The sequence below is a fragment of the Staurois parvus genome, unplaced genomic scaffold, assembly GCF_062004578.1.
Source record: "Staurois parvus isolate SC_StPar_1 unplaced genomic scaffold, SC_StPar_1.0 ptg000021l, whole genome shotgun sequence".
Classification (NCBI taxonomy): domain Eukaryota; kingdom Metazoa; phylum Chordata; class Amphibia; order Anura; family Ranidae; genus Staurois; species Staurois parvus.
The window spans coordinates 13,269,884-13,294,503 of record NW_028317817.1 but is presented as its reverse complement, the minus strand read 5'-3'; the positions used below and the strand labels follow the sequence as shown (position 1 = coordinate 13,294,503).

The 24,620-nt window shown below is 42.5% G+C and overlaps 1 protein-coding gene across 1 annotated transcript in view; it reads left to right on the top strand.

Moving 5' to 3' along the window:
• Positions 1-24,620, top strand: part of LOC149472247 (ubiquitin-conjugating enzyme E2 E2) — a 363,295-nt gene that overhangs the window by 302,315 nt on the left and 36,360 nt on the right. The window contains exon 5 of the mRNA XM_089691029.1: positions 17,813-17,960. Within this exon, the coding sequence (XP_089547155.1) occupies positions 17,813-17,960 (148 nt within the window). The remainder of the gene's footprint in view (positions 1-17,812; positions 17,961-24,620) is intronic.

Here is a 24,620-nt window from a genome sequence, read left to right as displayed (position 1 = left end):
AAGTTTTTCACGTGGAGGGATAGACCAGGTACTGTGTTGGCACATTGTCCCAGACACTCCCATATAGCTCTTCCTAAAATTAGACTGTCGACCGGTGCTATATCCCAGGACCCTGGTAAAATCCTACAAGAGTTCCATTTCTTTTATACTGATCTCTATCATCCACATCGAGATGACACCTCTCCATCTGTTAACCGCTTTCTGACTTCCTTGACTCTTCTATCTCTTCAAGAGGCCCATAGAGACCTAATGGATCAGCCTGTCACTTGTGAGGAAATACAGATTGCCTTAAAAACTTTAGCTCCACATAAATCACCAGGACCGGATGGCCTTCCTCATGCTTATTATAAAACTTTCTCTGACCTTTTGATCCCGCATATGGCTCATTATTTAATTATCTACGGGAAAGGGGTGGGGGTGCGTGGTGCCATCTGACGATAACAAAGCATTTATTAGTGTCATTCCTAAGCCTAATAAAGATACTACTGCCGTTCCTAATTATCTTCCTATTTCGTTAATCAATTGCGATCTTAAGATTCTCAAAAAAAATTTTGGCTTTACGCCTTAATATGTTTTTGGCCCATTACATTAATGATGATCAGTCTGGATTCATTAGAGGCCGTCAAACGCTTGATCAAATTCGTCGAACCTTGGCACTACTGTCTGCTGTACAATCCAACTGGGACAATTCCTTGCCGAGGGAAATACTGTTACTGTCTCTAGATCTCCATAAAGCTTTCGATAGTCTAACGTGGGACTATTTGTTTCTGACGTTGGGCGCATATGGCTTTGGTTCCTCCTTTTTGACTCTTCTGCAGGCCTTATATTGTAATCCTTCAGCTCGGGTCTCTATTCGTGGGTACAAATCAGCTTCTCTGCCTATTGGGAGAGGTACTAGACAGGGTTGTCCCCTCTCCTCTTTACTTTTTGCATTAGCAATGGAACCTCTTGCTATTACTAAACAAGGAGATATCAGAGAGCGTTACCTAAAAAGACAGCCGCTAGAACACCAAAAGGCAACCAAGAAAACCTTCCAAAGTAAGTTTCAATAAAATAGGTGCAGTGCTAGAACAAGGTATACAACATTAATGCTGTATGCTTAGGGGGGCTACAGCATCCAGACGTCACGCCACCGCTGGTGGCCATCCTGAATTTTATGGTCAGTGTCCTTATTATTTTATCATTTTATACACCTGTTTTTCTATGGAATAAAGCTATCCCTTAAACAGTATCACACATTGCAGGGTGCCCTTATTGGGCTCTCCCTGTGAGTGCCGTCATTCTCAAAGCCTATTTTAGAGGTGACCTCAGGCGGTGATACATACCAAGAGACCCAGAGAATCTAACACAGATGTGACCAGACGCTGTGACACCTGTTCCAAGGACCTAGTGGTATATAGGAACCTGGCCTGACCTGGGAGCAGATGACCTAATTATACCTGATGAGACAGGATTAATCTCAAATGCATGTTTAAAGCGCGCTTCTGGTGAGTGCGCACTTTGCTTATTCAGACACATCATCTGTCACCCCCATATCAGATTCCCATACACGCTGATTGTGATCTTATGAGATCCTCACGTTTGCAATATTATTTGAGACATTTTTTGCACTATTACAGTCACCATGTGGTGATACTATATCTTGCACCTATATATTAATTAACATATATATTAATGCACTTTACACACACACACACATATATATATATATATATATATATATATATATATTGCACTTTATTTATTTCTATTTCATATGAGCATTAATGTTGTATACAGTCAGGTCCATAAATATTGGGACATCGACACAATTCTAACATTTTTGAATCTATACACCACCACAATGGATTTGAAATGAAATGAACAAGATGTGCTTTAACTGCAGACTGTCAGCTTTAATTTGAGGGTATTTACATCCAAATCAGGTGAACGGTGTAGGAATTACAACAGTTTGCATATGTGCCTCCCACTTGTTAAGGGACCAAAAGTAATGGGACAATTGGCTTCTCAGCTGTTCCATGGCCAGGTGTGTGTTATTCCCTCATTATCCCAATTACAATGAGCAGATAAAAGGTCCAGAGTTCATTTCAAGTGTGCTATTTGCAATTTGAATCTGTTGCTGTCAACTCTCAAGATGAGATCCAAAGAGCTGTCACTATCAGTGAAGCAAGCCATCATTAGGCTGAAAAAACAAAACAAACACATCAGAGAGATAGCAAAAACATTAGCCGTGGCCAAAACAACTGTTATATCGTGCTAACTACCCCCCTCTTTTCACATGACTTAAAACTGATTTGCATAATTGGGCAGACCTCCCTTTATTCTGGTTCGGTAGAATCAATTCTATCAAGACGACATTTCTACCAAGATTGCATTATTATTTTCGGACTTTGCCAATTGCGGTCCCCAGTGGGGAACTCTTACGCTTACAATCTGACATTTCTCGATTTGTGTGGGGAAATAAACATCCTCGGTCAATAATTTGACTTTATATTTCCAGAAAAAGCATGTCAGTTTGGGCTTTCCAAAATGCCTCTTCCACTCCTCCTTCTCATTTTCCTCTCCTCATTTTCCTCTCCTCTCCTCTGTTCCCAAAATCCATTCACTATATCCCTCTGCTCCTCCCAAACATTTGTATATTGTGCCCTCACTGCTTCCCTCACCCCTCTATGGCACCCACCACCTCCTCCTATTACTCCACTCTCCCACTGACCCGAACACCTCCACTAGTAGTTTCTCACGCTCCTGCACATCCCGCTCCCATGCCACCTTTCTCACCCTTCTCCTCCTCATAACCGCGGGGGACATCTCCCCGAATCCTGGCCCTCCACCACCTCCCTCACCCGCACAAAACCCTCCCGCCTCCACGTCCTGCCGCAACCCCCGCAACTTAGTATCTGTCCCCCTGCTCCCTAAAATCTCCCCCCCCCCCGTATTCATGTGCACTCCTGAACGCCCGATCGGTGTGCAACAAGCTTACCGCCATCCACGACCTCTTTGTTTCCCGCTCCCTCAACCTCCTGGCGATTACGGAAACCTGGATCCAGCCCACTGACTCTACCTCCCCTGCTGCACTCTCCTACGGCGGTCTCACCTGGACCCACTCACCCAGGCCCAACGGTCGTAAAGGTGGTGGGGTTGGCCTGCTCCTGTCACCGCTGAGCACCTTCCGAGTCCTCCCAAACCCCCCCTCCCTATCGTTCTCCTCCTTCGAGGCCCACTGCGTCCGACTATTCTCCCCAACCCCCCTGAAGATTGCTGTGATATACCGGCCTCCTGGATCCATACCCCGCTTCCTGGAAGACTTCTCCTCCTGGCTACCCTTCTTCCTCTCCTCTGAGCTACCCACTATCATCCTTGGGGATTTTAACATCCCTGTCAACCTCGACAACCCGGACACAGCCCGTCTCCTCCACTTAACCTCCTCCTTTGCACTTGCACAGTGCATACAATCCACCACCCACTCCGACGGTAATATCCTTGATCTTGTCTTCTCCAACCGCTGCGCTCCCCACAACCTCACTAACACCCCCTTCCCTCTCTCTGACCACAACCTGATTACTTTCTCTATCTCCTCATCCTCCAACGCCTACCCCTCCAAATGTCACACTACTACCAGCCGTAACCTCCGCAACCTTAACCCTGCCTCCCTCCACTCCGCAGTTGATCAACTCCATGACCGCATCCTCCCCCTTTCCTGCCCCGACTTGGCTATGACCGCCTACAACAATGCGCTGTCAACAGCCCTTGACTCACTAGCGCCTTTAACCACACGCAACATCAGACCCCGACCGCTCCAGCCCTGGCAGACTGATCACACCAAAACCCTCAAACGACACAGTCGTGCCCTGGAGCGACTATGGCGCAAAACCAAATCCCAACAAGCCTTCACCCGATACAAATCTGCCTTCCACACCTACACCTCCTCCCTCCATACTGCCAAACAAGCCTACTTCCTGACCCTCATCAAGGCCCTCTCCTCCAATCCTCACCGACTCTTCTCCACCTTCAACTCTCTACTCTCGCCACCCCCACCTCCACCCAGCATCTCACTCACTGCCCTTGAGATTGCCAATCACTTCAAAAACAAGATTGACACAATTCGCAAGGACATTGCCGCAACTCACACGCCTTCTCAACCCGTCCCCTCTCACACAGCTACCCCCTCATCCCCCCTCCCCCTCGACATAACCCACAGGGACTTCGTCGCTGCTCAAACTCCCTCCAACCCCCTTCCCCCTCACTCAGCTACCCCCTCTACACCCCTCTCCCACGGCCCCACCACTGCTCTGACCTCCTCTCCCACCCCACCCTACATTCCTCATACTGAAGCTCCCCCAACACTCCGCACCTTTGACCTTACTACCATCGAAGAAGTCTCCAAGATCCTCTCTGATGCCCGCCTCACCACCTGCCCCCTTGACCCTATCCCCACACAACTCCTACAACCTCCCTACCCCTCCATCCTACGCTCCCTCACCCACATCTTCAATCTCTCCCTCTCCTCCGGCACTTTCCCTTCCCCTCTGAAACATGCACACATCACCCCCATACTTAAAAAGCCCTCCCTGGACCCCAATGACCCGAACAACCTCAGACCCATCTCCCTGCTCCCATTTACATCTAAACTCCTCGAGTGCCTAGTCTACGCCCGCCTATGCTCTCACCTCAACGACAACAACCTCCTCGATCCCCTACAGTCCGGCTTCCGTCCCCTACACTCCACCGAAACTGCCTTACTCAAACTCTCCAACGACCTGCTAACCGCCAAAGCTAATGGCCACTATTCAGTGCTCCTACTCCTTGACCTCTCTGCGGCCTTTGACACAGTCGACCACCCCCTCCTCCTCAAAAAACTACACTCCCTCGGCCTCAGAGATTCTGCTCTCTCCTGGCTCTCATCCTACCTGTCACAACGCTCTTTCAGCGTTACCTATAATGCCACCACCTCCCTCTCACTCCCCCTCTCTGTTGGGGTCCCTCAAGGCTCTGTCCTCGGGCCCCTTCTCTTCTCCATCTACACCTCCTCCCTTGGCCAACTCATACACTCTCACGGCTTCAACTACCACCTCTATGCCGACGACACACAAATCTATCTCTCAACCCCCCACCTCACCCCCTCGGTCTCCGCCCGAATCAAACACCTGTTGAGCGACATATCAGACTGGATGTCGCTCCACTTCCTTAAACTGAACCTCTCCAAAACCGAGTTTCTTGTCTTCCCTCCAGCCCGGACACCACCCCCCATTGACTTCTCCATCATGTCCAACAACGCCACCATCAAACCCGCCCCGCAGGCCAGAGTACTTGGTGTCATTTTGGACTCCAACCTATCCTTCCAGCCCCAAGTCCACTCTTTAACAAACGCGTGCAGACTCCACCTCCGCAACATCGCCAAAATCCGCACGTTCCTAACTCCAGAAACCACTAAACAGCTCATCCACTCCCTCATCATATCGCGACTCGACTACTGCAACTCCCTCCTCACTGGCCTGCCTCGCCGCTGGCTATCCCCGCTTCAGTCCATCCTGAATATGGCTGCCAGACTCATTCACCTTTCCAACCGCTCCGTTTCCGCCACCCCCCTCTGCCAATCCCTGCACTGGCTTCCGATTGCGCAATGGATCAAATTCAAAATCCTAACGCTGACGTACAAAGCTGTCCACCATACTGCCCCGAACTACATCACTGACCTAATATCCAAGTACCGCCCAGCACGCACACTCCGCTCCTCACAAGACCTCCTTCTCTCTAGTTCCCTGGTCTCCTCCTCCCATGCCCGCCTCCAGGACTTCTCCAGGGTGTCACCCATCCTCTGGAACTCCCTGCCCCAACCCATCAGATTATCACCTACTCTCCTCTCCTTTAGGCGCACCCTGAAAACCCATCTCTTCAGGGAAGCCTACCCCGCCCCCTGCTAACTTGCCGACCTCCTCCACTCTTCCTACCACTCCATCCCCCACAGCTACCTCCTCCTGTGCCACCATCCCCTCCCTCCTAGATTGTAAGCTTAAAAGAGCAGGGCCCTCGATCCCCTCATGTTTTGCATTGTATTGGTATTGTTCTGTCACATGTTCTGTCCCCCTTTGTAATGTACAGCGCTGAGCGAACTATTGGCGCTTTATAAATACTGTATAATAATAATAATTTCCTAATATTATGGCTTATTTTCATGCAGCCCAGATAATGCAGCTCTCTTACACTACAGCCAAGGGATATGTACCTTAATGGGTTAGCCTTGAGGCCTTATCTTGTCATCCTTACGCTATTGGCTCCCTTATGTGGCTTCCCAATCGATTGCGCACTCCCAATCTTTGCCCTACATTGTTCTACTCTCTAGCGATCTGAGATAGGTGGCGTACCCGTAAATCTTTATTTTCTCCACTTACCCCTCTGGCCCCAGTTTTTTGTAACCTTGAATTTACACCCGGATTAATGCCGTCTGTGTTTCAATGGTGGATCAATAAGGGCTTTTTACGTATTGGGGATTATTTCTAGTGAATTTTTCAATTATAGCCAAATTATGTCTTTTATCGCTTGCAAGCTTAAGTTACTAGTGGAACCACGTACTCTCACCTCTCTTGAAGTCTCTTGTAAGGCTTCTGGGGTGGTGAAGGGTCGTTTATCTGTTATTTATGCTTCCCTTATTGATCCAAATGTTAAACTGTCCTATATGATACAATGGGAAAGAGATTTAAATATTTCCCTGGAGTTAGATACTTGGCGGGATATGGCTAATGCTTTATCTAAAATCTCAGTTAATTTCACACTTATTGAATCTAACTATAACACGCTTCTTCGCTGGTATCTAGTCCCTACGCGTCTTGCTCAAATGTACCCAACCGCGTCACCCTCCTGTTTTCGACAATGTGGACAAGAGGGCACTATGTTCCATATTTGGTGGAAGTGCCCTGTGGTGACTAGATTTTGGATTCGTTTATTTAATTTTCTTTATTCATTGACGGGAATTAATAGCCGTAGATCCCCTGAGGTGGCCCTCTTTCAATAACTGCCTACTGATATTCCCAATCAGTTAAATTGATTCTTTACATCCTACTGGCGGCGAGAATTACGATAGCCAAACACTGGAAGCAGTTGGCAATATCGCTTGACTTAGTCAAACATAAACTTAATTGGATCATGATCAATGATAAACTTACCAGCATCCTTAATAATAATACTTCTAAATTTGAGAGCACTTGGGATCCATGGATTCAATCTATTTCTGTAATTTAACAGATCTCTGACTGACCCTCTTTTACTTTATCTTTTACTTTACTCTACTCATTTTCTTCTATCTTTTCCCTCCTTTTTATTACTGCTTACTGGTCCAGTGATAATATTCTCACCATCCCACTTGTTCTACAATATGTCGATATTTGACTTGAATTTGACTGTTTAGCAGAGCGTTATTCTCACTGCATATTTTCGGTCAAACCATTGTTACCTAAGGATCTAATTTGAATTTTAGCATGTACTTGAGGGATTGTTGTTTATATCCTTGCCTACTTCACCCTGTTCTTTAACTTTAATGATTTGCTGTCTGCATCATTCTTGAATGAATAGATATTTTGTTTGGCACTCTACAACCCACAACTGTGAGTTGTTTTCTCTTGTATGCTGTTTTCTAAAACTAATAAAAACATTGAAATATAAATGGCATAAACCTCCTATCTGCAGAATCTCTGAAAAAAGGAACACCATCAATTGGTACAGTAAGATGTTTGTTTAAAGCTGAGATGGCAGGGTCAACTACCAAGACAGACCAGTTATTAGAAAAATCTTTTTCGACTGGATAGAGTTCAGCAATGATTTTCAAAGGAGTGAAAATTTTTTCTGGAGTGACCCAATCCTCATAGATTGCCCATTCAATGTGTTCATAAATACGGATTATCTTTTTAGATTTACCAGGTCTTTTTGTACCCAAATGGGCATGGCAAAACAGAGGAGAATCAAGTGTGACAATGCTGAGGACTTTGTGGACAACAGGAATGAGCAGATCCACATTAGCAAACATTTATTTATTTCAGGTACTTATATAGTGCTGACAATTTATGCTGCACTTTACATATGTATTGAACATTCACATTAGTCCCTAATCCTCAAGGAGTGTACACTCTAAAGTCCCTATCTCACATTCATACATACACATACTAGGGCCAATTTAGACAGAATCCAATTAACCTACCAGCATATCTTTTGGAGTGTGGGAGGAAACCAGAGTACCTGAAGGAATTCCACGCAGGCACAGGGAGAATGCGCAAACTCCAGGAAGGTGGTGGTTGGGATTCGAACCAACGACCCTAGTACTGCCAGGCGGAAGTGCTAACCATTTAGCCACTGTGCTGCCCATATTGTGTGAAGCTGCAACTTCAAGTGTAAAGGATGCAATAGAAGTAATGATAATCAGTGCAAATACTGGAGCAAAGTCCAAAAAGTCTAGTAGTATTTAGAAACAGTCCGGGTGACCTGGATAAGGGGGGTCCATGTATCACTTAGGGCAAGCTCCATGCAGTACTGTAGCAGACTCTGTGTAGTAAGGAGAGAAGAAGAAATGCCTCTAAGTGCAGCAGATCACTTTAATATATAATAAAAAGTAGGAACACTCACATGGTAGTAGAGTAATAAAAGCATGTAGGGTATTGTGGTGTAGAAACACCATGTGGAACGGCTATCACTGGTGCCTGTATCGTCCGTGTCTCAGTGGTAGGGAGTGTGTTTCAGGAGGGAGACAGATGTGGAGCTGGCCGGTATGTACATACTCCTAGAAGATGGTGGCTGGAACGCACGCTGAACCGCAACGTCGGCGTAGGCGTGATGTCGTGAGTGACCAAGATATGCAATGTGACACGTTTCGAAGCATGCGCTGGCTTCTAATAGCGGAAGCACGCTCCTTTCTCCCCTGCTTGATCACAGCGGAAGTGGGAGCGGGTACCTGTCAAATTCGGGTACCCTCTCCCCAAAGGTGCCAATCCTTAATGGGGAATGGACAAAGGCTTAAAGCAGAACTTCCCCTTTTGGGTAGAGCTCCTCTTTAAGCTGATGCCTTTGTGGCCCGAAGGAAATTAATATTTCTTCTCCATACTTTTGATAGTTTTTTTTTAATCAGTTTGCTTTATATTTTTACTGAATTTCTATTAAATTGGTTATAAGACATGAAATATGATTAAAGGATACCCTTCTATAGTGTGTATACCCTTCTGTAGTCGCAGATAAGAACACTAAGTGCCATTTCTGTCTGCTGCCTCATTCCTCTGCTATCATCATGAATCACTTCTGACAAGGTTTCCTGACACCAAGAGGAAAATGGTGAGGGGAAGGGAGCTCCAGCCATTGACAGTCTCAGCTCTGTTCCTGTAAGCTCTGTGGAGAGGATGTGCCTCTTCCCTCCAATCAGCCCTCTGAGCTCTCCTCACTGAGCTCTACAGAGTGTAACTTCAGCTCTCTGCCCCCTTTTTTCTGAACACTCATACAAGCTTTATAAATTCTGGAATTTGAATGGCTGTAGAAAGTAGAAGACTACAGATAAACAGGTTCAACTTATGTATGTACATCTCTGTGTATCACTTGAGGCCAGTCACTTCACTCTGTATATGTAAGGGTTTACAACCACTTTAAGAATATTGCAGGGTGTAAGAAAACCTTCACTTAACTTCTATTACACACTTCTGAATCAGCGAGCAGTTTCTGTGACTGAATCACCTTTTATACGCTCATGAATCACAGGATGTAGGTTTTTATTTCCAGCTCTTTGAAATGTGATAGAGTAAAAGCAACATTCTTTGTATTATGGTGGATGAGTTATGATTTTATGTATTGTGGCAAAGCTTTGACACCTTTAATTGAAATGAATCATCAATGGGGTGCTGGACACAATGGAAATAATTACACTTAAGTTTATGAAGAGTCAACTCATCAGCCATAAACCAACATACTAGTAGCTGCTGATCTTTAAATAATGCTGTAGAAATCAGGTCCACACAATAACCAAAATTAAAGCATTATATCATTTGACAGTGTTTCATTGTAATTAATATTCATAGTTCTTTTTGTAAAAGATCTCACACCGCCGCAAAGAATAAGATGCTTCACATTTAAGTAACTTTGCTGTACAGTCTGTCGCTATGTGAAAATTGCAATTACAGACAGCTGGAAATTTTAAAAAGGCAGTTAGTAGTTTTAATCTCAGGACATATTTGGCAGGAAGTCAGCTTTGCAATGCAAAATAGTGTGCCCCACGTTCATTTTATCTTCCATTCTTGTAAATTCCTGAAATGTTAAATATTTGTCAATTGATGAATTATTAAAACTTCTCACATGCTCCAGTGTATAAGTGCCCATTCACATATATGCGTATTGGATGCGGTTTAAACCGCATTCCAATCCAAATAACATGTGAAATAACATTGCTACCTATGGTGCCTGTTCACATATGTCGGTGCACTGGCAGTCCAGATTCAGTGTGGATTGAAAAAGAGTCCTGTACGATTTCTGAGCAGTGCGGTCCAGTTCAGGTGCAGATTACAGGTTATTGACTTCTATGGGAACCGTTTCTAAACCGCACATGTGTGAACAGTATAAAATTCTGACCTGAACCTGATGTAAACCTGACATGAACCTCTGAACAACTACTGTGTAAATTAACTGTGAAACCTGAGCTTCAATCCACACTGCACATGTGTGAATCAGCTTTTAAAGTTATATAATTTATGTATGATACTACTATATACAAAATGTTTGTAGTATTTACATTTTTATGGGGTACATGTAAATAATGATTATATACAGTATCTTACAGAAGTGAGTACACCCCTCACATTTTTGTAAATATTTTAATATATCTTTTCATGTGACAACACTGAAGAAATGACACTTTGTTACAATGTAAAGTAGTTAGTGTACAGCTTGTATAACAGTGTAAATTTGCTGTCCCCTTAAAATAACTCAACACACAGCCATTGATGTCTAAACTTCTGGCCACAAAAGTGAGTACACCCCTAAGTGAGAATGTCCAAATTGGGCCCAATTAGCCTTTTTCCCTCCCCAGTGTCATGTGACTCGTTAGTGTTCCAAGGTCCCAGGTGTGAATGGGGAGCAGGTGTGTTAAATGTGGTATTATCGCTCTCAATCTCTCATACTGGAAGTTCAACATGGCACCTTATGGCAAAGAACTCTCTGAGGATCTGAAAAAAATCATTGTTGCTCTACATAAAGATGACCTAGGCTATAAGAGGATTGCCAAGACCCTGAAACTGAGCTGCAGCATGGTGGGCAAGACCATACAGCGGTTTAACAGGACAGGTTCCACTCAGAACAAGCCTCGCCATGGTCAACCAAAGAAGTTGAGTGCACATGCTCAGTGTCATATCCAGAGGTTCTCTTTGGGAAATAAACGTATGAGTGCTGCCAGCATTGCTGCAGAGGTTGAAGGGGTGGGGGGGTCAGCCTGTCAGTGCTCAGACCATACGCCGAACACTGCATCAAATTGGTCTGCATGGCTGTCGTCCCAGAAGGAAGCCTCTTCTAAAGATGATGCACAAGAAAGCCCACAAACAGTTTGCTGAAGACAAGCAGACTAAGGACATGGATTACTGGAACCATGTCCTGTGGTCTGATGAGACCAAGATAAACTGATTTGGTTCAGATGGTGTTAAGCGTGTGTGGTGGCAACCAGGTGAGGAGTACAAAGACAAGTGTGTCTTGCCTACAGTCAAGCATGGTGGTGGGATTGTCATGGTCTGGAGCTGCATGAGTGCTGCCGGCAATGGGGAGCTACAGTTCATTGAGGGAACCATGAATGCCAACATGTACTGTGACATACTGAAGCAGTGCATGATCCCCTCCCTTCGGAGACTGGGCCGCAGGGCAGTATTCCAACATAACAACCCCAAACACACCTCCAAGATGACCACTGCCTTGCTAAAGAAGCTGAGGGTAAAGGTGATGGACTGGCCAAGCATGTCTCTAGACCTAAACCCTATTGAGCATCTGTGGGGCATCCTCAAATGGAAGGTGGAGGAGCGCAAGGTCTCTAACATTCACCAGCTCCGTGATGTCATCATAGAGGAGTGGAAGAGGACTCCAGTGGCAACCTGTGAAGCTCTGGTGAACTCCATGCCCAAGTGGGTTAAGGCAGTGCTGGAAAATAATGATGACCACACAAAATATTGACACTTTGAGTCCAATTTGGACATTTTCACTTAGGGGTGTACTCACTTTTGTTGCCAGCGGTTTAGACATTAATGGTTGTGTGTTGAGTTATTTTGAGGGGACAGCAAATTTACATGTTATACAAGCTGTACACTCACTACTTTACATTGTAGCAAAGTATCATTTCTTCAGTGTTGTCACATGAAAAGATCTAATAAAATATTTACTAAAATGTGAAGGGTTATACTCACTTCTGTGAGATAGTGTATAAACAAATGTAGCAAAATAGTCACTCTGCCACATATGTTTAACAATGTTTTATTAAACTCTTTCTGCATCATTTAATTACAGGGGGAAAAAATTAATAGCCCAGCCCAAATTATAAAAACAAAATGCTGCTGTTGCTGCAGTACTCACCTCTTTTCTGAGGCTGCACCCCCCCCCCCCCCCCAAGAAAAAAAAAACAAAAAAAATACAAATTCCTCTCTACCATTAGATGTCCTCCATCTTATAGGTAGAAAGACTAAAAGACCAGCATCATTCAACTGGCTTCCAGTGAGTGCAACATATCATGTCTCCATACCTTGGGTAGCATCACCATAGTTCTTTGCACTCAAAGTTATTGTCCTTAACATTAAGAACTACCCAGCACCAGACAGTGATGACAATGAAAAGAACCCTGCAACATTGTATGGCCAACACTGCAACATCTGAAAATGTTAATATAAAAAAAATTAAATAAAAATACTGGCTTGTAGGCACATCAGTGGAGTGGCCTACCAGAGGTTGTAAAAGCTGTAGATGACCAAATGTAGCAGCTGTAGTATGCATCGGTTACTTTGACAATAACTCTATGATTAATTTGCCTACTTAAACAATCTTACACTATTTTGTAGGAAACCTACAATCTACAATCTTTTTGGTACACTATTTAACTATATTTATTTTATTTTAGTTATTACAGGTACTTATATAGCGCAGTCAATTTACACAGCACTTTACATATATATTGTACATTCCTATCACTCACTACCCCTCAAGGGGCATACAATCTAAGGTCCCTAACTCACATTCATACATACACATACTAGGGCCAATTTAGACAGGATCCAATTCACCTACCAGCATGTCTTTGGAGTATGAGAGGAAACCGGAGTACCTGATGGAAACCCACACAGGCACAGGGAGAACATGCAAACTCCAGGCAGGAGGTGCCATGGTTGGGATTCAAACCTACGACCCTAGTACTGGCAGGCGGACGTGCTAACCATTTAGCCACTGTGCTGCCCACAACTATATTCATTTAATTTTTTCACACAAATTATTTGCTATCAAACACATTCCTGATTCACAGCTGCATCATTGATTAGTGTTCTCACAGCACAGAGAATGGTGCCTGACAAAGTTAATCTAGCAGAAGACAAGAAATTTGAATATTTACTAGTATAGTTACATAGGTTGAAAAAAGACTCACATTCCTCTTAATGTAAAAAAAAACCTTGCATGCAAGAAGAACAAAAAAAAAGCCTTATAAAGAGAGTTCCTATTTTCTTTAATGGCAAAATTCCTTCCTGATCGATAAAAACAATCCGATATTCCTCAACATCATCATTCTGTTATTGATTAATAATACTAATACTTACATTTTGTGTATTTAAGCAATTTACTGAGTTGGCTAAAACCAGCTTTTGTGGAAGACTGTTCCACGTTTTTAACACCTCTTACTTGATATATCTATTTCCATATGCACAGGTTAATCCTTTTTTGCTTGTTTTCTCTTGAGTTCGCATAATGGACTTTTAATGTATTTAAACAAGGTGATCATATCCCCTGTTAGGGTTTATACATATGGGCGCAGAAAGCCATACACCGTGAAATGTGCATATTTCTGCACCCAGGACTGACAGGTGTTTACCTACAGCTCGCGGAGTTGGAGGGCAGACTCTTTAGTGTTCTTAATGCATCTACATGCTTTAAGCTCACTACATTTGTGACTATATTTTATGTCTCTGTTTTTACAATAAAGTGTCGGGTAATGCTCTAGGCTTTGCACCCTCTTTTGTTTTTTATGTGATGCACACTGTTGGATTGCCCCCATCTGAAGGAGGGCTGCCCTGCCACTTTATTCCAGTCCTGGTTGTACAAGAACATGTGACACATGGTTATGTGATGAGTGCCTTTACCTACTTCTGAGCGCTAAAGTGTCAAGTTTGAACTTTTGTCTTTATTTTGTTTACGTACAGCCGCCTGTACAGACCAGTAGCAGACTGTGACTGTAAGCAGGTAACCGCATGTCCTAGCATTTATCATTACACAGGAATGTATGAGCGGTCCTGGAAGTGTAAATGAGCCATTTAGTGCCTCTTCTCAAGGGTGAATATGTTTAATTTAGCTAACCTTTGCTTCTTCTGAAGTCCTCTGCATCCCTTATTAAATTAGTTACTCTTCTCTGCATTTTTTCGAGTTCAAATTAATCCTTTTCTTGTGATCTGGTGGCCAAAACTGAATTGCATATATAACGTGGTCTTACTAAAGTCCTCAGCAGGGGCAAGATTATGTATCTTGCTTGCTGTACAGCAAGCACATTGGCAATGCATGTTATTTTAAAAAATTAACTCTAGGAAGATATAAGAGGTTCAACTTAATATAGCTTTGTAATTATTCATATATCTTAATATTTATTATTTTTTTTAAAGCCAAGCAGTACAAGTGACTTGGTGTCAGCCACTAGCAATCTACTGTACACTCTATACAGCAGAGCTCAGTGAGGGGAAGGAAGAAGCAGCACAAATAGGTAGGTGTGCTGCAGTACCAGGATAATTGCTAATAGGTGGAGAGCAGAAAGACAGAGAATTGACCTCACCAGTGTGCTGCTTCTCTCTTCACTGTCCAGTAAGTAAGGGCTCATATACACGGGGTGTTTGGAAAACTCTTCTGAACGATGGAAACTGACTGCTGGAAAACGTAGGTTAAAAAAACCTCAGTTTAGCCGCGTTTGCATACCGCGTTTATGTGTGTTTTATGCGTTTGCATTTAGAAGCGTTTTTAAAAGATAACCTAACCAGACCTTCCCAAATGCCCAGAATGCACTGAAAAATTGTAAAAAAAATTAACTATTTCAGACATTTTGAGAGAAATAGAGAGAGCAGAAGCAGAGAGAGCAGTATGTGTTGACATGACCTGTCTTTTCTGGTTGTATTCACTATGGATCCCATCATGAGCATAATCCAGCACGTTCTACCATTGTTTCCTTTACGCGAAACCTGGAACTGACTGCGCTGGTGTACTGGGTCAATCTGAATACATGGAAAATGCTTTGCATGCAATTCTGATGATGAAAAAAAGCTCTGGCCATGGAACAGTTAAAAAACGCTTCTAAACACAAATACCTATAAACGCGGTTAACCGCGTTTACAAGCATTTACACACATTTACAAGCGTTTGGCGTTTGAAACACCGGTAAAATCTACTCCTGAATGCAAGTTTGGTGTGTTCAAAAAAACTGACTGTAAACTCAACTGTTTGTAAATGACTGTAAACGACATAGTGTACATGGACACATAGGAAAACATTAGGGAGAGTTCAGGGGCTGCAGTATACATTATTATTATACAGGATTTATATAGCGCCAACGGTTTGCTCAGTGGAAAAATATCTGGTCCCCTCCCCCTGCTTAACAGTATTTCTTTATAACTGTGTTTTTTTGCCTGAATCTAAAGTGATTGGAAGGGTAAAACCTTTTTTTTTTAAATAAAATAAAAAGGGTGGTTTATACTTGGCTGCTCTGTATAATGATATTGCACAGACCGTCCCTTTACTTCTTCTGGGTTTCCGTCCAAGCACTCTCGGCTTCTTATTTTCTACATGTACCCCAATAGCAAGCTGCTTGCTATAGGAGCACACATGCAGGCTTGGTCGCAAGTTTGACTGTGTGCATCCATAAACACACACACTGCACAGCTCGGTTCCATCCTGCCTCCCTCCTTACTGGATTTGATGGACAGCAGCAGGAGCCAGTGGCTCCCAATGCTATCAGCAAAGCCTGTGAGATCAGGAAGAGAGGAGAGAGCACTTGCAGCCAGGCACAGCGCTGGATCGATACAGGACTCAGTGAAACGTTAGAGAGGGAGAAAACATACACTGGAAGGATTTTACCTTAATTTAGAGGATGCAATAAGGTATAAACCCTTTGGTGTTTAGAACAGCTTTAAGCTACCAGTCTGTGACATACCAGAACACCAAAATCAGTTGTTGTCATTGACTCACCCAGTTGTACTCCCCCTCGATTGTATACTATATGCATCTTTTTAGCAAAGTGCATAACTTTGCGTTTATCAACATTAAACCTCATTTGACGTGTAGTTTCTTAATCAAGCCATCAATTCAGGTCAGCTTGTTTTTATATTCAAATCGAAACACGTTAGAACACAGCATAAGTACTTAGCTCTCCTCCTAAATTCAACTATTCTATTCCCTTGGAACACAATTTAATTTGACAGCCGCTGTAAAAAAAATAAGCCAAAAGTTGTACTCATGCAGCTAATATCTGCAAATGATGTGACTTGTTTAATCATCCTAGATGGTAATGTTAGGGTTGACTCCTGAGTGATTTTGAACATAGCATTTGGAAGTGAACAATCTGTGCATTGCTGCAAGTAGAAATAATCCAACATAAAAATCCCTGAACGATCATTTAGAGATTGTTACATTTTTCTGAAAAAAATTCAATTTCATAATTTAGGAAAAATAGCCTAATTTTTTAATTGAGATTTAGTATGGTTCACACCTTTTTGTTTAACTGTGGTGCATTTTTTTTGTTTGTTTTAACTTTTGGTTGATGCCTTTTTTCTGCAGTTTAATTTTTACATAATAACATTCAGTCTTATCTATAAAGATGGCTGCTTCTTTGACCCAGATGTAAAATACACAGGCTCCTGCAGCCACAGACTAGTCCCCAGAACACATGCATAATCACTTTAAAGCGTGCTTTTCCTACCAAGGTCTCCTGCATATTGGCACTCCTGCTTTTAGATATTCTAAATTAATATTAGTATACAGGATTTATATAGCGCCAACAGTTTGCACAGTGCTTCACAACATAAGGGCATACAGTACAATTACAATACAATATAATACAGGAGGAATCAGAGGGCCCAGCGCATTAGAGCTTACAATCTAGGAGGGAGGGTGCTAAATGCAGGAGAAGTGATCTGGGAAGTATAAACTATGTTTATGCTCCCCAGACCACTTTTTTCATTTGTTTAAAGCAGGATTAGCCGCATTTAGAAGTGTTTATTCACATTTGACTGTGTTTACATCTGCTAAGCTATATTCAGCTCTGAAAATGGTCTGTTTTTGACGCTAGTGTGTATGAGGCCATAGGCCTGCACTTCTCCATTCTGCTCATAGCCGATGCAGAAAGCTACATTGTCAAACATTGAGGGAAAGTGTATAAACTGTTACTCCATCCCACAGGAGGGAAGACACAACATTTCATACATGAAAGAATATAATGTCTGTTTATAAAATGGACAGTTACCCTTATAAGTGATTCAAGTGTTGTACAGATTTGATTCTTATAGTTCAGCAAAGGTATCCTTTGATAGACATTGTGTAAATGTTACTGGAAATAATTAATTGGCAGATTGTCTGTGTTTTGTAGGTGACATTTCGGACGAGGATTTACCACTGCAACATTAACAGCCAAGGAGTCATCTGTCTCGATATCCTGAAAGATAACTGGAGCCCAGCATTAACCATTTCAAAAGTTCTCCTCTCCATTTGTTCACTGCTCACAGACTGCAACCCTGGTAAGAATCTGAGATTAGAAAAGACATCCTACTCTACTTTTTCAGAGACACTCAAATGTATGGTGCCATGTGAAAGAATATAGAGCCATTCCAGTGGTGTCACTAGGGTTGGTGTCACCTGGTGTGGGAAGACATGGTGTCACCCCCCCCTTCCCCAGAGAGGTGGTAAGAGAGAAAGGGGGTAAGAGAGAGGGGGGAGGTAAGAGAGAAGGGAGGGGTAAGAGAGAGAGAAAAAGGGGGTAAGGGAGGGTGAGAGGGGGGGTAAGAGAGAGGGGGGTATTGGAGAGCGGAAAAGTGAGTGAAGGGGGGAGAAGAAAGAGAGAGAAAAAAGGTAAGAGAGAAAGGGGGTACGTGAGAGAGGAAGTAAGAGAGAGAGGGGGGATAAGGAAGAGGGGGTGAGAGAGGAAGGGGGGAGGTAAGAGAGGGAGGGTAAGAGAAAGAGAGAGGAGAGTAGGTAAGAGAGAGATGGGGTGAGGGGGGTAAGAGAGAGAAGGTGTAAGAAAGAGAGGGGGTGAGAGAGGAATGAGAGAGAGAGAAAAACTTCTCACAATCTGTGAGCATTCTCTATAAACCCATACTGTCCAGCCTGAACATTCTCCTTTTATCTATATCATTTCTTGCCACTCTCCCTTCAGATTTTCTTTCCTTCACTTCAGCCCACCTTTGTTTTCTTCACTGGCCATTATAGGGAGGAGTGCTTCCCCCTCTATTTGTGACAGACTGGAGGAGATGTGGGTGCCGGAGATCGCAGTGGGGCAGTAACTGTATGCCGTATGCCAGCGATGCTACAAGCGCCCCGCACACTCCCCATTATGCTATGTCTCAGCCCGGGGAGAAGGAATATGATATTTGCCATGGTGTTGGCGAAAGTGGGAGCGGATGGCTTTTGGGGGGGCAGCACACCTCTAGATTCAGCAATGAGTCTCTCCCTACTGGCTGTGTTGCTATTGGGGTGCGAAGGGTGCAGACCACCCTCTGGAAGGTGTCACCTGGGTGCAGTCTGCACCCCCATAGCGACACCACTGAGCCATTCACATCAGTCCTTGCTTTGAACGCAGACTAGAGTCTAACCAAGGTAAGAATAACATGCTCACCAGAGTTAGTTAACCTATCAGCTTAATTTGAGTTGTGAAACAGAGACATGAGGAAGAAAGCCACTTAAATATACAGGGATCATAAAAACTGCAGATAGCATTCCTGGTATGAAAAAAATATATGAGGCTAAGTTAACCCTTTAAAAAAAATAAATAAATGCACATATTTTTGCAGGAAAACAAAATGTGCATTTATAATTTTTTCAGAGGAGCCTTCAGAGCATTGCACCCATGATCAGTAGATTTAGTGTGAAATGTCACACTTCTGTAGATATAGCCTCCAGCTTTGTACCTGTACATCCATACAGGCTTTCAGTTACAATGCAGGAGGAAGTGTCAACGAACTACATGGGCGCTCATCAGCACCCTCACAACTCTTTGAGAACCACAAGCTGTCTGCCGCAGTGGAAAAGGGGACTTGTAGTTTCTTCATTCATAAATGAAAGGCACAGCTGCACCAATTTTGAAATTTGATAGCTAGTGTAGGGAGATGATCCCTTGCCTGCTGTCATGGGGGGAGATGGGGGACAGGCAGTACATGCTCCAAAAAGGTGAACTTTTCCTTTAAGCCAAAAGGCTACATAAAGGTAAAATAATAAGAAACAATTGTTCACCACCTTGCTTGCGATAACCAAGCTGTCTCTGGCCTCTTAAGTGGCGATAATGAGCACCTCCTTTAAATGGTTGTTGAATTATCCCCTTTTACGCAGGCCAAAAGCTTCACTTTTCTGAGTGAAGTAGAATGCACAGTGTATGAGCTGACCATCAGATGAGGATGACAGTGGATGCCTACACTGTGATAAATTGCTTGTGGCTAGGAAGATATTTCTTTTACAAACCTTATCCACTTTCTGCCCAAAATATTGGATTGTGCAAAACACAGTACAATTTTATTATATGAGTTTTGTTAATAAAACACTAGTATATTTAATTTTCCCACCAACACATTTGAGACTTACCCGTCATTAGAATACACAGATCAGCGCTGCAGTCTGAAGCCAACAACACTGATTGAGTGCAACTTTTCCAACACAGTGGCCATACATGGATTGTAATACGGATGGTCCCTGCTGAACCAGCCAAATTTTGATTCATGTATGGCCAGCTTTAGCAGCTCTGATATCCAAGAGTCTGGATGTTTTCATTACTTATAGATAGTTATATTCTGCTTAGTCTTACACTGTCCCCTTCTGTGGTCCACTGCAGCGATCAAGTAAGGATCCCTGGCAAGTTTATTACTTGGAAGTGCCATTTACTGTACACAAAGGATTTTCCAACTTTCTGGGAAATCCCTGTACAACCAGGCCCCAATCCTTTGAGAAGTGATCTGGTAGTTCACAATTTAGGATTCCCTGAATCACTAAAACAGCATTTACCTTCATCTATTTTACATTTCAGCTGCTGTGAAAATAATTTTTTAGAATATCCAAATTGTACATCCTCGGTGATTAGGCAGCTGGTAGCAGCATTCATTTACATAGACCGAATATATGGGGAAAAAAAAGGTTAATTAGTACAACATAATTATGTGTTCTCTTAATCGTCTTTAACCCCTCTGGGCAACCTAAATGTCAGATTTAATTTTTTTTCACATTTGCCAGTGATTGAATTTTAGAAATAATTTAATGTAATTCATAGCAACCATCTTCCACTGTTTTCACTGTTTTACTTTTTAAGTGACTGGTCTTAAAGTGAACTTATACCGAAAGGTTAAAGTCTAACTAAAGGCAAAACTATTTTTTTAGTTTTGGACAGAGTGGAGATGGATTACAACACATGTCAGTTTTTATTCCGTGGCCCTGTTAGGGAGATTCATCCTTTCCATTTGTCCTGTTTACAGTTACTATTGAAAGTGGAAGTAAAAGAAAATCCCAAATTTTGAAACGTCTCCAGAAAAGTAATAAAAGGGAAATCTTCCAATGGGGACACTAGTTCTGGTGACCTGGAGGTCCTAAGAAATTTCCATAATTTGCAGGGATTGCTTTTTATTGCATGGTGTGACCACAGGTTTACCTTAAGTAGCTTTACCCCGGTTGGTCCAAGAATGTTCATATTGATATGACTATGGTAGGAACAAAGGAAGGAAGCAGCAGCGAATATTGGTCCACTGTTGCCTGTTAGACACTGCAAAATAAGTTGGTTTTAGATGAAATAAAATATGTAAATAAATTGTGTTTTGCACATAGACATGTAAAACCATAAGGGCCAGTTCACACTGCATACATTTCAGTTGCTTTTTTTCTGCATCCAAAATGCACAGAATGTAGGTTATATGGTTGTCAGTCATAGGTCATATCGGTGCTTGCAGTTCCAGTGCATTCCGGATGCAGAAAAAAAGTAGAATAGGCTGCATTTTTCCTGCACAGAACTGTACTGGAATGTGGTAAAACGCACAAAAACGCACTGGAATGCACATGTATCTGTTTAAATTGAAGAAAAAGAGAGGGGAAAAAATTAACTGGAACCCATCAAAAACGCGCCGGATTTGTAAAAAAAACGCGCCAAAAACACATCAAAATCGTGCATGCAGAAACACATCCAGAACGCATTTGGACTGCGTTTCTATAATGTGAACCAGCCATTCAAAAGGACCAAAAATATAGTGTGACAGAGACCTGAGTATGGATTATATTTTACTTCATTCAAACAATTGTTCTGAGCATGGGTATAAAGAGTTAACTATATGTGTATATAACACATTATCTAAACTAGAAAGAGAGGCTATAATTGAAACAACGTTGATCCCGTTTAATAATATTGATCAACGATAATCAGAAGGCTTGATATAGCAGATTATAGCAACACTGCCTTGTCTCCCTGGATATGGGTCCATATAATTCTATTTAAGTCATATGATACAGGCCTCGCAGGAGATACATATTTATTATGTTTACATTGTTATCTCTGAACAGCCTCTAGCTGGCCCGAGACAGAAGTCATTTTGTCATTCTAGCTCATACCGGAGAAAGGGTCTTGAAAGGTTTTCCTAAATGCATTTCATTCCTTGTTTATTTGCCACATGCCCTTGGCTTGTAGCACAGTACTATTCACAAGAGCTTCAGACATGTGATCCAAGCACAGATAAAATGTAAGCACTGACCCTTTACAGATGATGGAGCTGTGAAACATTGTTCTGAGGCAGCACGATTATCATATGAATACAGCAAAGCTTTATCTGATCTAATTGCTTTCTTTCAATTGCATTTACATGGGCTTCCAAGTGGAGTGGTTGCCTTTGTTTTTCTGTACACAGAATTGTCTTGTTGCTCTCCTTTCTCGAAAGCGATTACAAGGAGGACTATCAAGTGATTTCTGTTTATTCCGGGTGTTTCCAGCAACACAAATCTGAATGCAGCAAGGAATTTTTTTAAATAATGGCATACATGGCACTGCTCATGGTGAAGGTTTAATTTCCTTTGAATTAAAGCATATGCTATGAATTTACATGTAGCACTTTATCTTTAAGCCCATCATATTTCATTATCAAAAATGCTTTTTAAATACCCTTTTCCTTTTTTTGGAGGTCTCGTGACCATTATTTCCCCTCTCCAACCATCCATCGCCCAGGATCACTGCCAGGCGCTGCATTCAGTCACATTCTGCAGAGTTGAGCAAGCGGCATGTCACTACAGGCATGCCATCATACTTTTGTTATACAGGATTTATATGGCGCCAACAGTCTGCGCAACTCTTAAGAAAATTAAGGGTGACAGTATAGTTACAATCTAATTCAATACAGGAGGGTTCAGAGAACCCTGCTTACAAGATCTTACAATCAAACAAAGGGAGAAACTAAAATTTTTCAGTTGTTAGATGTGGGATAGGTTTCCCTAAAGAGTTGAGTTATCATGGATTGCCTGAAACTGGACAGAGTAGGAGATACATAGATGATTTTGGATAGTGATTTTCACTAGAAGGAGTAGAAATCCTGAAGACAAACGTGGGAGTTGATGAGGAGGCCTTGGTGGATCGAGGAGGGAAGATTGGTTGATATGGGGTAGGTGATGTAGCCTGGGGCAGAGTTATGGATGGCTTTGTACAGTTGTGTTCAAAATAATAGCAGTGTGTTGAAAAAAATGAATACAGCTCAAAATCCTTCTAATAGCTTTTATTTCCATACACACAAATGCATTGGGAACACTACACATTCTATTCCAAATCAAAACATGAAAATATATCAAATTTGTGTTGTTCCTCTAAAAAAAATTGAAGAAAAGTGAATATTAGACTGTTCAAAAAAATAGCAGTGTTTGTATTCTTCTTTACAAACTCAAACATTCACTATATAAACTGAAAAATGTTTGAAGATTTTGCTTTCCTTTGAATCATTTAATTCATTTAGTTGTATAAGCACTGTTTCTAAGAACTGCTGTACATCTGTGTTGCATGGAGTCAACCAACTTCTGGCACCTGTGAACAGGTATTCCAGCCCAGGATGATTGGACTAAAAAAGAAACTGCATTTTTGATGTCACCCCACAAGTTTTCTATCGGATTAAGATCCGGGGATTGGGCTGGCCACTCCATAACGTCAATCTTGTTGGTCTGGAACCAAGATGTTGCACGTTTACTGGTGTGTTTGGGGTTGTTGTCTTGTTGGAACACCCATTTCAAGGGCATTTCCTCTTCAGCATAAGGCAGCATGACCTCTTCAAGTATTCTGATGTATTCAAACTGATCCATGATCCCTGGTATGCGATAAATAGGCCCAACACCGTAGTATGAGAAACATCCCCATATCATGATGCTTGCACAACCATGCTTCACTGTCTTCACAGTGTACTGTGGCTTGAATTCAGTATTTGGGGGTCGTCTGACAAACTGTCTCCGGCCACTGGACCCAAAAAGAACAATCTTACTTTCATCAGTCCACAAAATGTTGCACCATTTCTCTTTAGGCCGGTCAATATGCTCTTTGGCAAATTGTGCCCTCTGCAGCACGTCTTTTTTTCAACAGTGGGACTTTGCGGGGGCTTCTTGCAGATAGCTTGGCTTCACATAGGCGTCTTCTAATTGTAACAGTACTCACAGGTAACTTTAGACCTTCTTTGATCTTCCTGGAGCTGATTGTTGGCTGAGTCCTTGCCATTTTGGCTATTCTTCTATCCATTCGAATGGTAGTTTTTTGCTTTCTTCCACGTCTTTCAGGTTTTGGTTGCCATTTTAAAGCATTTGCAATCATTTTAGCTGAGCAGCCTATCATTTTCTGCACTTCTTTATATGTTTTCCCCTCTCCAATCAACTTTTTAATCAAGGTACGCTGTTCTTCTGAATAATGTCTGGAACGACCCATTTTCCTCAGAATTTCAGAGAGAAATGCACTGTAACCAGCATGTACAGCATTTGCTGCCTTCCTTCCTTAAATAAGGGCAATAATTGCCACCTGTTTTTCAAAGAATAAATGACCTCACTAATCGAACTCCACACTGCTATTATTTTGAACATGCCCCTTTCAATTAGTGATTCAATTACACAGAATCAGCAGCATGCGTGTCATGACTGTTGGGTCTGTTGGATTTCTATTACTCTACTACACCTGCTAGTAAATTATATGCCATGTAGAAATA